Genomic DNA, 11,685 nt, shown 5'->3' on the forward strand with positions numbered 1-11,685 from the left:
ACTTTATCGATAAAGGACAGTATACCGGCCTATTAGAAGTGGAGCTAAGTAGGGGTAACAAATTAGTCGGTTTAGCTAAGAGTCGGATAGGTAACTAGCGTGTCCTTTAGCAATAACTGTAGGTAATAGCTCTATATTGCTAAGAAGGCCGTAGTTAATAGGTCGGAAGTCTATATTAGCGACAACAACAACTCTTCTTCTTAAGAAGACACTAGTAACTTAGCAACCTATTAAAATTAGCGACTTCCTATACCTATATTCTATATACCTACCTCTCGATAAAAGTCGCCTATTGTAGTATGTTATTGTTTATAGAAATAGGTAGAAACTAGTGCAAATTTGATACCTACTGTAGGTGTAATATATACCCTAGTATTGCCTAAGAACAGCCGACTAATTGCTAATTATAATTACTAGTTACTTACTTAGTAATTATAATCGTAGTTACATGTAATTATAGTAACTAGTAATTATTAGTAATTAATAATCAACAACTATAAATAGCTGCCTCCGAGCCTTCGACATCTCGGAGTGCAATACTAGAAACAGGCTAGTTGTCTCGATTCTAATATTTGAATCGACGCTCTACTCTATTGATTTGCTCTATTTAAGGAGTCGTAAAATCTATTAGCTGCCTCCTAGCCTTCGATATCCTAGAGTGCAATGCTACAAATAGGCTAGTTGTCTCGATTTTACTATTCGAATGTCGCGACGCTCTACTCTATTAATTTGCTCTACTTAAAGAGTTGCAGAATCTATTGGCTGCCTTAGCAGCTAGAAAAGAACGGAGTGCAATGCTAGAAACAGGCTAGTTGTCTCGATTTCACTATTTAATTTCGACGCTACACTCTATTAATTTGCTCTACTTAAGGAGTTGCAGAATCTATTAGCTACCTTAGCAGCTAGAACGAAACGGAGTGCAATGCTAGAAACGACCCAATTCCGTAATTATATGCTTTCATTACTCCTACTATTTCGACTTCTAACTCTATAGATTATAGCATTAAATATGCGTCGCAAAGTCCCTCGACTATCTTAGTATTTACTATAGAGCGGAGTGCAATGCTAGAAACCGGTCGAGAATGTAATCTAATAGATCTATTAACCTCCGATTTCAACTTTCACTCTACTAATTAGGATCTAGAACATGCCTTGCAAACTGCATCGGCTACCTCAGCATTTGCTGTAGAGTGGAGTGCAATAATAGAAACAGGCCAACTGCGTGATCTGATGGGTCTATTACCCTCTCCTAATTAGACTCTTACTCCACGAATCAGGATTTGGAATATGCGTCGCAAACTCCATCGGCTACCTTAGCAGTTGCCGTGTGTCGAAGCCTAGGAGTAAAAGCAGGTGGAGTTTAAATCCAAATACTTGCCTCAACTCTGCCGTTTCCAATCTCAACTCCACGGATGAGAACCTGGAATACGCATCGCAAAATCCACGAATGGCCTCAGCAGTTGCTGTATGTCGGAGCGTGCTGATTCAAGATTCAAATGCGTACATCACCTCTGCCGTTTCGAATCTCAACTCCACGAATAAGAACCTAGGATACGCGTCGCAGAATCCATAAATGGCCCTAGTAGTTGCTATAGATCGGAGCGCAGGCTTTGAAATAGGTTGATCCAAGATTCAGATACGCGTATTACCTCTGCCGTCTCGAGCCTTAACTCCTCGAGTTCGAGCTAGGAAATGCGTCGCAAAATCTATTAAGCACCTTGAAGCATGTCTTTGGAGAGAAGATTAAGGCCAATTCTAAGTACGAAAGCCTCCATTACCTCTACCATATCTACTCTCAACTCCACAGATACGAGCCAGGAAAAGTGTTGCAAAATCCATTGAGCACCTTGAAGTGTGTCCTTGCAGAGAGAGTAAGGCTGAAAACAGGCTATATCTAGGTGCGAACGGCTGCATCACCTCTGCTATATCCACTCTTAGCTCTGCGAATACAAGCAAGGCAAAAGCATTGCAAAGTCCATTAAGCACCTTAAAGCGTATTCTCACAGAGAAGGTTGGGACTGGAAATAGGCCAATTCTAGGTGTAAAAGCCTCCATCACCTCTGCCACATCCACCCTCAACTCTACGGATACGAGCTAGGCAAAAGCATTGCAAAGTCCATCAAGCACCTTAGAGCGTGAGACTGGAGAGAAGGTCGAGGCTGTCACATGCAATTTTCGGTATTTAACTTAATTTCACTTTCAATGCTCTTGCCACTCGCGTCTCGGGTATCTCAAATCAGTTCATGCATGTGACAAATGCCAAGAATTTCAGTTCGCGCTCCCATATCCTCAGTTTCACTTCAAGTACTCAGTATCGAACTTGATCGGTCCTTCCTTCAGCACCTTGGCGACGCGAACTGAGTAGTATTCCTCCACGCTCTTGCTTGGGTCGGCCTTGTGCTCGTCGTTGGCGGCAGTCGCGATGCGGTGAAGCGCATTGAGAAGGTCCTCCTCTGCGTTCTCTGCCCAGTTGTTCGCCTCCATGAACTCTGCGCTTTCCTCCGAAGTGATGCTTCCCAGCTTGGCGCCTGCTGCTGTTAGCGATGCGCATGCTAGTTTCGCGCCCAAAAATATCGCCCAGGGAAGGAAAAAGCCGAAAAGCAACGCAAGTGTTACCTACCATCTTCTCCGGCTCTAACGGAAGTTGGCGGCGTGCTGAGGTGGGCATTCGCCAGCTTGGCTTGGATGTAGTCGTAGTCTGGAAGGTCACCAGCGACAGTGTGGGTGCGGGTTGGTGGCGGCGCGCCTGGAATCTGCGGCGCAGAGATGACCGACTCGGTGTCGCCGCCGGACACGCTGGTCGGGCGCGTGGTGGACTCCTTTATGGCTTTGACGGAAGCTGCGAAATTGGTCAGCGCGAGCTATCGTGAGGCCATTGGAAGCATTCTTACACGTGTCGCTCATTGTTGCGGTTGTGTTGAGGGTGTCTTCTTGGTATCGATGTTGTTGGTCGTGGAAGAAAGTCAAGTGGAAGGCGCAGATGTTAATGTCGAGGTGTAAATGTGCAGGCGCGTGACTTGGACCCTGCATGTGAGAATGTGCGGCTCGCTCGACAGTGAATGAGATCTGTGCCGAATAAGGAAGGAGCGACTTCTTCACTTTTGCTCGACCGCTCCGCTCGACTCGAGGTTCCGTACTCGCAAATGGAATGTCGGGCCTCTAGAGTATTTATGCTGCACTGGAGTCACTATGCCAATCAGAGAGGCTCCCAGCGGAAAGCACTGCTTTGAGGCCAGTTGCGCTTCGTGTAACGGCCGCTAACCGTTGGCGTTTGTTAGGCAGTCGAGCTAGACTCTCACTTCATCCGAATCCATGTTAGAAGCTCGTGAACAGGATGTTGAGCCTGGGGATAATGTGCTCTTCAGCGGAGTCGCAGCTTATTCAGAGAGGTTGATGGCACATAATACTCCCAGAAAGTCAACCGCGCTTGGTCCAACGGGCGACGCTGTTGGCATGGAGCTCGCACTTGCTCTGAATGTTGACGCCATGCTATTTTCAATGCTCGTGGACAGCTTGTCTGTCCTGTGTTGTGTATGCGCTCCCACGGAATCAGAGGACGATCGCAGTGGTTCATGGCGAGCGCATTGCTTTGAAGTCAGCTGTGCTTTGCTCAACGGTGGGCGACGATGGCAACCGTGTTCGCTCCACCGCAGTGTACGTTCGTAGCTTGCGAATGATATTTCCCACCTGCGAGTCATTTCAGCAGTGCTCAATCCATACCGTTCACACCATCGCTAGCACTATAGGCTTACATGTTGAGCTCCAGTTAAACATTCGCCCCATCTGAGTGCAGGCTTCACGCCCTCTTACGGCTCTTACGGAATGTGCAGCCTATGACCAGCTCATGCTCCATCAGGTTTGGTCCCCAAATCCAGATTTTCTCTTACACTAACTCTGCCTTGAAGTAAACGCCACTGCTTTTAGTGCACGAAGTTCTTATCGTTTATCTCTCAGATCCAATGCTTACTCATTGATGGGGATCTCTGTGCGTCTGCTATACATGCCTATGATACGGCACTTGAGAGGAATGAAGGTCGTTATTCTAGCAGAATTAGTCCTTCGGAGCGAATTGTCCAAGTCCGTATCGGAATCCTTCTACGTTCGCTCCGTTCGACTATACGCTTCACATCGGCGTCTCAAGTCTTTCCGAGTTCGGAGCCGTCACGGAGTGAGATTTGAAATTTTGAAGACCGCCGTGCTCCTACATATGCTGCATTGAATAAGATTGTCTCGAGCTTGTGGATCCACTCGCAGCAGCACCAGGGTCTAGAGCATCGAGTGAAGCTTGGAAAGGCCTCATTTTTTCGGTCAGGCCTCGCGTGGCGTTTCCATGAGAGGTCTCGTGAACAGTGCTCTTCGTCACAGAAGCCAGAAACATGCCGTGCCCTACTACCAACCCTGCTTCCAATTTCTTGAGCCGAGCCAGAACATAGAATCAAGCCAGGCCCAGCTACTGTTATTGAATCGCAGTAATGATCCAACTCTATCACTTTTGCATGATGATCTGATACTCTTCATCCATCTCAACATTCATATGAGGCCCTTAGGTGCATTATCGAGATCCTGCAAATGCTGCGAACAGTTCGAGTTTCCTCCAGAGAAAAGGAAGACCGTCTCGGAAAGAACCCCCCCTCCAAATGCTGCCAACTAAGTCGGGTTGACACGATGCATAGCTCTTACTCTAGACATGCTCTGGCAGCAAGAAGCGTGAGTCGGAGAGTCTTCGCGGGTTTTGGGCGACAGGTTTGCGGCGGTTCTGCTGCTACGTCACGTCTCCGGAGAAGTCGTGTCAATGATCTCGGCCTCCACGACCTCGCTTGCCGTGACAATCGCATCACAAGCTTGGCAACACCGACGTCAACGCCAACTTGTGGAACATCAGCTCTAATTGGGCCAAGCTATGTCGCTCAATTCTCATATGACTACAGCTCGCCACCTAATTTCGCGACTTGTCAGGCAGAATGTCACGATAATGCCCTTCCCACCAATGCTGCTGATCCGTGTCTCTTATTCGGTGCGCCAAAACGAGACACGGATGGGTACTTTCTCCTGGTTTATCCTCAACAAGGCAGTGACTTTGTGCCTACGGTTGGGGGCCTGTATTTTACAGATTCACCGAATGCGGCAGTATGGGATGATGAGGATTGCAATGCGATGTTGAAGTTGGACACGATGTCGTATACACCCAGAGGCACTCCTGCCCAGGCCTAGAACATCATCCTCGGCTCCAGTCCAGTGGCATTGTGGCGACGGTAGTTGATGATAATCTGAGGGATGGGTTGGATTGACCAGCATACTGCACCGAATGTGCCGAACACGTCAGCGACTGCAGGACTGTCCACGGTCAAGATATATCTGTTGGCTAGGGCAAACAGAGAGGGCTCCGTGAAAGTGGACACTTGGAGTTGATACGATCGAAGATCAAGGACGGTCCATCTTGAGAAAGTTGTCCTAGAATATGTTTTGTAGAAAAAAAAACCCCCCCATATTCCAAGCTCGAGCTCCAGTCAAGGCATCAATGTTGATTGTGGGTGATTGCTGTTAAGATCAGGGTCCGTTCTTGTCAGATGTTCGGCTCGTGGTTCACCCTCACTAGCGCTTGGCCCGTGCACCACAAGTGGGTCTAGCGCGGCGCAACCTTGAAGCTGCATTTCGATTTCGAAGCCGCTCCACATGCGTGCCGTCGTGCCTTCTTCTTTCTTGCCATTGAACTTCCACCTGTCACCTTCGCCAAGATCACATTGATGGAAGGTCGTTGGTGATCCGTCGTCCACCACAGCTTATTCCTCGTTATACCACAGCAGCGTCGAGGCTGCTAACCCCCTGCGCACCATGGCGGAGACTGCTGCAAAGCCGGCGGACAAGCCCAGCGTGGTCAAGCCAGAGCGACCTGACGAAGAAGCCTACAAGACCAACCTCGCGAAGGCTGAGAAGGAACTTCAAGCTGCTGATACAAAGCAGGTAGGTCTTTCCTATTTCTTACACTAACGGCTTCATGCAGCACATGCACCCCCGCCGCTTGTTCACACTCGGCAATATGCATCGCTCTGCTTGTATCCACATTTTCACTTGAGGGAGGCTAACGAAATGATAGAAAGCCGCTCGCGCCAAGGTCGACAATGCGAGAGCAGGCAAAGACTCGCCATCGAGCAAGCGCAGGGCTGAACTGCTCGCCGAGCTGAGCCAGATTCGCAGCCAGCAGGCGTCCAGCAAAACAGGTCGCAACGAAATCCAAAGCAACATCAAGCGCCTCGACGAGCAGCTCAAGAGCCGCATCACAGAGCAGAAGACCGCTCGCGGCAAGATCCCGTACAAGAGCGCAGATGAGGTGGATCAGGAGATCACTCGCTTGCAGAAGCAGGTCGACGCGGGCACTCTTAAGATCGTTGACGAGAGAAAGGCGCTGGATGAGATTTCCAAGCTCAACCGTGTGAAGAAGAGCTTCTCCGGCTTCTCAGACGTGAGTGCATGAAAAGAACCGACAGACCACAACTTCATGTGCTTAGCATCTTAGTCGTGGGGTCGTTGCAGTAGCTCTACCCCTTGCTGACTTTCCTACTTCTTTCCAGGGTCAAAAGGCCATCGATGATCTCAAGGCCAAGATCGCAGAGGAGCGCAAGAAGCTCGAGGACCCCGAGACGAAAGCACTGTCCGATCGCTACACCGCTATCCAGGCCGAGCTCGACCAAATGAAGGCTGAGCAGAACGAGGCCAAATCCAATCTCGATTCGCTTTTCGCAGAGAAGAAGAAGGCAGAAGAAGAACGACAGAAGAAGTACCTCGCTCTAAAGGAACTTAAGGATGCCTATTTCTCGCAGCGCCGTGCTGCCAGGGAGTGAGTAACCATTTCGCTAACTCGTGGCCTTTACGAAGCTTGGGATGTGAATGATCATTCATTCTGCCAGAACACATCATTTGCGGAGGAGCACATTTACTGACTTTCTCCGCAGCTATGAGCAAGAGGCCAGACGTATCCGTGACGAGAAGAGACAAGCCGAGAACGATGCCTATCACCGTGGCAGGCGACAGGAAGCTGCCAAGGCCAAACTCGATGATGCCAGCGCGCCCGCCTACGACGAAGAGATCCGCATCGCACGGTCCGTTCTCAGCTACTTCGACCCATCATCCGTTGCGAAGCAGGAGGCTGCAGGCCCCGGAAAGTTTGCCGCCCAGGCAAGCAGAAAGATTGACGACTCCGCAATCAAGGGTACTGCCCTCAAGAAGAAGGGTGATGACGACGACGACAACTACTTCGTGGGCGGCGGCGGCAAGAAGAAGAAGAATCGCAAGGCTGCTCCAGCAGCTTCGGCCGAGAAGTTCAACCTGGATGTTGGCACCCTCGACAGCCTTGCGCGCATTAGGATTGACCCACCAATGTCGCAAGCAGATGTTCCAGGCGTCGTTGAGAAGATCAAAGAGAAGCTTGCCTTCTGGAAGGAAGACCAGGACCGCAAGACGAAGGAGAACATCGCCAATGCTCAGGCTGAGATTGACAAGCTCGAAGCGGAGGCCACTGCTGATGCTTCCGCTGCTAACTCGAAGAAAGAATCCCGCAAGCCCGCTGCCGAGAAGCAAGTTAACGGCTCCGCCTCTGCCGGTGCCGAGAAGGATGTCGCTGACGCTGCACAAGAGCTCGAAAAGGCCAAAATAGATGATGAGACTGAGACCACCACGAAGGGATCTCAAGATGCATAGGGTGCACTACAAAGCGCGCCCTCCGAGCTTGCTTATGAGGCACCATCGGGGTGCAAATTTGGGGCAATTGGTGAACCTGTACCGAAGTCTGCGTCTGTACCCTCCCCGCCACCCGCGGCCGACCTTCCAGCACGACCTTCCTCTGTTAGTCCTTCTCTTGCAATACCAGCTCCACCACGTCCTGTACATATTACGATACCTCCAGCAGCGAAGACGGCAGCGGCAGCGGCATCAATGTGGTCTTCCACTTGGGATCCTCCCACAGTGGATGGGTATCAAAATTGGGAAGTGGACGGCGCCGTCATCCGCAGGTGGAAGAGCGGCCCGAATAGAATCGATGTATTTGCCAAGGACGCGGTGGAAACAATCGGTTTGGTACGCATAGACGTTGATCGACTCACGACGTGCAGATTCTGCCGCCGAAGATACGAATACTGTCGCTGCAGCAGATAAGACATTCGTGTTTCTGAGATGCATTTTCACGAGCATAGCGATCGGGAAGGCAAAATTCTTACGGTGAAGCGGCTAGCAATTTTGGACATTTTGAGTCAGACAGTCTCGTGCTTGAACAAATGATACTTCTCATTATTCGGTCGGAATAGCTGTGCCTTTCTCATCTCCCAGACGCCATATCGCTGATCGTCTCCGGGCCAAGCAAGCTGATGCGACTACCAGTGGTCAAAGCCAAGCGGTGGTTGAGAGACGGAAGTGCAACTGAAGCAGTATCACTTGGAGTGGTTCAATCTGCTTGTCAACATCTCCAAAGCCAGCCAGCCATTCATTCGAACCACTCTTGCAAAGTCGTACGTGGTGGTATTTGCCACAGGTCAAAAACATCCATCAAACAAAGCGCAACACCATGTGAACTCATCATCACAGCGCCTTCACACTCTGAAAGAAGGGATTCGCCAACAACTTCTCATTCCCCTTCACAAGTTCCCGCATTTTCTGCACTTGTTCCTCCTTACTCAACCCTTCCGCCTCTTCCTTCCACTTGTACAAAACCTCTTTCAACAACCTACTCCCTTCTTCAACTTCCTCTTTCGCAGCTTTGCCATTCAACTCCTCTTTCTCCTCCTTGTCGTCTTTCTTGGAGAAGTCTTCGAGTTCATCGGCTTTCCGTTTCGCCATGTTTACGACTTTTTGTGGGAAGCGGACGAGTTCGGCGACGTGGATTCCGAAGGATTGATCGGAGATTCCTGGGATGACTTTATAGAGGAGGGTTACTTCGCGGCGGCGGGTGGATGTGCCGTTGTTTGTCATGTCCGTGTCTTCAGCCTCGCCACTGATATGTGCGACGACGTGCAAGTTCTGGACTTGGGGGTACGTATCGACCAAAGCAGTCAATTCGTGGAAATGTGTGGCGAACATGGCGAAAGCTCCGATTTCTTTGATTATGTGTTCGGAAATTGCCCATGCGAGACCAAAGCCGTCGTAAGTGGAAGTTCCTCGTCCGAGTTCGTCGATGATTACGAGAGATTCTTTGGTTGCGGTTTTGAGGATGTTGGAGGTTTCGAGCATTTCGGCCATGAATGTGGAGACGCCTTTCAGTTGGCTGTCGCTTGCTCCTACTCGGGCGAGGATGCAGTCGAAGAGGGTGAGTTCTGCTTCTGTGCAAGGGACGAAACAGCCGATTTGGGCCATGAGGGCGATGACGCCGATTTGCCGGATGTATGTGGATTTTCCGCCCATGTTTGGACCTGTGATGATGAGGAATTCGCTGGATTCTCGGGCGAGGGTGACGTCGTTGGTGATGAATTGGACGTCGTCTTGCATTTCCAGGCACGGATGTCGGGCTTCTTTCAGGTTTGTGCTGCCTGTGCCACGAGGGTGAATCTTAGGTCTAACATATGCCGCTGGAGCGTGGACGGAGACGTGAGCGAAACTAACGATTACGTCTAGGTGTGCCAGTACGCCGGCAAGTTGCTCAATAACGGGGCAGTATGATGCCGCAACGTTGACGACTTCGTTGACGAGACCAGATTGAGTCCTGTTGTAGTTCTCCGAGAGCTGGTCGAATTCGCGTCGCATCTCTTGGAGCTTACGTGTGGTGAAGTAAGTGCCATTCTTCTGCGTGGCAATTTCGGGGTAGTGCTTCTTGCCTCGGATTACGCTGGCTTCGGTCCGTGTAAGACGTAGGCACCATCCATGAACTCTGTGGTTCTCGAGCAGCAGCTTCTTTTCTGTGTCGAGTCCAAGGTCGCTGCCAACACGCTCATGTTCCTTATCTATGTTGTATCGGAGAGTGTCCAGCTTCTTGCGGATGACACGAAGAGTGTCGTCGAACTCTGGCTTGATGATGAACTCGTGATGGTCCAGCGCTTCCAGGTCTACAGTTGTTTCGACCATTTCTTGAAGCTTGGCCAAGCTATCCGAGTAGCTTCGAAGCTTGTTCGTATAAGTCTCGTCCAATGCGTTCTTGTATGCTTCATCCATGACTCCTTCGAAAGTGCCGATGAAATCTGGTATTCGAATCGCGACTTGATATGCTCTCACCACATCTTCAAGATTTGCCTTCTTGCGCTGGAATTTCTTGGCCAAGCGATATAAGTCAGGTATGGATCGTAGATGTTCCTCTTGCAATGTCTGTCTGAGTTCGGTGTCGTTAACGAACGCTTCGACAAGCTGCTGACGTTTCTCAATTTCCTCTAGGCTCATCAAAGGTTGCTTCAGCCATTGTGCCAGGAGCCGACTTCCGACGGGTGTCTTGCAGTGGTTGAGGAGACCGAACAGATTCATCGTCTTGGACCCGTGCCTCGGCCCAGGCATTAGGTTCAGAGCCTTCAAAGCTGAGGAGTCGAGTTTCATGTATTGGGTCAAGTCGTGCTGGTAGAGCTGGTAATTGCCAAAGTTGCTCGGATCAGACATGATGCCAAGATACTTCATCAAAGCGGCCGCAGATGCCATTGCGAGCTTTAGGTCGGTCTGCGGCAGGGCAGCAGTTGCTTTCTCGTCGCGTAGTAGCCTCGCCAGGTCCTGTTCTGTGTCCCTGGCACTGAAGTCTCCGATTGGTCTCTCAGAGACGGCACAATTGCAGTTGTCGGCGATGGTCTTCAGCTTGTGCAGTTCTGCATCTTTCTTGGAGAGATCTGTTTGAATGAGACATTCTTTGACACCGAGCTGAATGATGAGTGCCTCAAAGTTGGAATATATGTCATTGTCGACAAATTCGCTCACACCAAGTTCTCGCACACTGGCATCAGCGAAGCAGACGCCAACATTCCGGGCGTCGTTAGGCTTTGCTGACACCTTGACGGCCAGGATGATAGGTGCCGACTCGACGTGGCCGCCCAGATCATCCTCGATGTCCTGGAGATTGCCTGGTGAGGCTTGCTTGGTGACTTTCCACTGACTCCGGCCGGAGCTTTCCAGAACTTCGATCCTTCTTCCAAGTCGGAAGATAGCGTCCCGGAGGAATGTGCGGAAGACAGTGACGGTCATTGTCACTGATGGAAGCCCAGGATTTCTGCCCAAGGTCTTCAAGACGGAAGTGGTCTTGTACTGGACATTGGCGATGAATTCAGCATCGTCGCCGTGGGCTGAGAGAAAGTCGCCGCGGTCGAAGATGCGAATGGAATCTTTGGGCTTTTCCTTCTCGAGCTGATAGAAGGTCTTGACGAAGCCAGCCTCATCGTCGACCTTGAGCTCCGGCCGGGAAGACATGGCGGCGTAAGGTGCGCTTCCGCTTCGACCGTCAATCGGGATTACTAGAGAAGAGTGTGTCGTGTCATGGTTGAAAGGTGTGATGAAGCAGGTCGACAGAGAGTCGCGAACGCGTCTGGCCCGACGCGTCGCAAAGTGCTGGCAGGGCAGGCGCGTTTCTTGGCAGCAGCATTAGACATTACTATCGGTTGCCCTCAACCTGTTAGTGCCGGTGCGGGGAGAACCCTGCACCTCCGAGAGAGGAACTACACCGCCATTTTAGTAGTTTTTTTAATTATTTCTCCTCCTTCTAACGCCTAGAGTCCTCTAAATATCGTAGATATTATA

At 50.4% G+C, this 11,685-nt stretch overlaps 5 protein-coding genes across 5 annotated transcripts; 2 read left to right on the top strand and 3 right to left on the bottom strand.

Moving 5' to 3' along the window:
* Nucleotides 1-1,168: 1,168 nt before the first annotated feature.
* Nucleotides 1,169-1,571, bottom strand: MYCFIDRAFT_176429 (uncharacterized protein; the record flags this gene model as incomplete). Its single annotated transcript, XM_007930202.1, has 6 exons — nucleotides 1,169-1,183; nucleotides 1,212-1,218; nucleotides 1,271-1,308; nucleotides 1,375-1,480; nucleotides 1,510-1,525; nucleotides 1,556-1,571. 6 exons carry the CDS (start codon nucleotides 1,569-1,571, stop codon nucleotides 1,169-1,171), a joined length of 198 nt encoding a protein of 65 aa, XP_007928393.1.
* Nucleotides 1,572-2,295: 724 nt separating this feature from the next.
* On the bottom strand, nucleotides 2,296-3,030 carry MYCFIDRAFT_77044 (uncharacterized protein; the record flags this gene model as incomplete). Its single annotated transcript, XM_007929898.1, has 3 exons — nucleotides 2,296-2,534; nucleotides 2,621-2,839; nucleotides 2,892-3,030. The coding sequence occupies 3 exons, from the start codon at nucleotides 3,028-3,030 to the stop codon at nucleotides 2,296-2,298; spliced, it is 597 nt and encodes a 198-aa protein (XP_007928089.1).
* Nucleotides 3,031-5,695: 2,665 nt separating this feature from the next.
* MYCFIDRAFT_204190 (uncharacterized protein) lies at nucleotides 5,696-9,153 on the top strand. The gene is made up of 4 exons (XM_007930203.1): nucleotides 5,696-5,961; nucleotides 6,095-6,460; nucleotides 6,570-6,835; nucleotides 6,951-9,153. Exons 1-4 carry the CDS (start codon nucleotides 5,833-5,835, stop codon nucleotides 7,693-7,695), a joined length of 1,506 nt encoding a protein of 501 aa, XP_007928394.1. The 5' UTR covers nucleotides 5,696-5,832; the 3' UTR covers nucleotides 7,696-9,153.
* Nucleotides 7,401-11,358, bottom strand: MYCFIDRAFT_49240 (uncharacterized protein; the record flags this gene model as incomplete). Its single annotated transcript, XM_007929796.1, has 1 exon — nucleotides 7,401-11,358. The coding sequence occupies one exon, from the start codon at nucleotides 11,356-11,358 to the stop codon at nucleotides 8,569-8,571; it is 2,790 nt and encodes a 929-aa protein (XP_007927987.1).
* Nucleotides 7,730-8,271, top strand: MYCFIDRAFT_176432 (uncharacterized protein; the record flags this gene model as incomplete). The annotated part of the gene is made up of 5 exons (XM_007930204.1): nucleotides 7,730-7,745; nucleotides 7,783-7,839; nucleotides 7,865-8,052; nucleotides 8,081-8,211; nucleotides 8,244-8,271. The coding sequence occupies 5 exons, from the start codon at nucleotides 7,730-7,732 to the stop codon at nucleotides 8,269-8,271; spliced, it is 420 nt and encodes a 139-aa protein (XP_007928395.1).
* Nucleotides 11,359-11,685: the final 327 nt, after the last annotated feature.

The sequence above is a fragment of the Pseudocercospora fijiensis genome (assembly GCF_000340215.1).
Source record: "Pseudocercospora fijiensis CIRAD86 unplaced genomic scaffold MYCFIscaffold_6, whole genome shotgun sequence".
NCBI classification, from domain to species: domain Eukaryota; kingdom Fungi; phylum Ascomycota; class Dothideomycetes; order Mycosphaerellales; family Mycosphaerellaceae; genus Pseudocercospora; species Pseudocercospora fijiensis.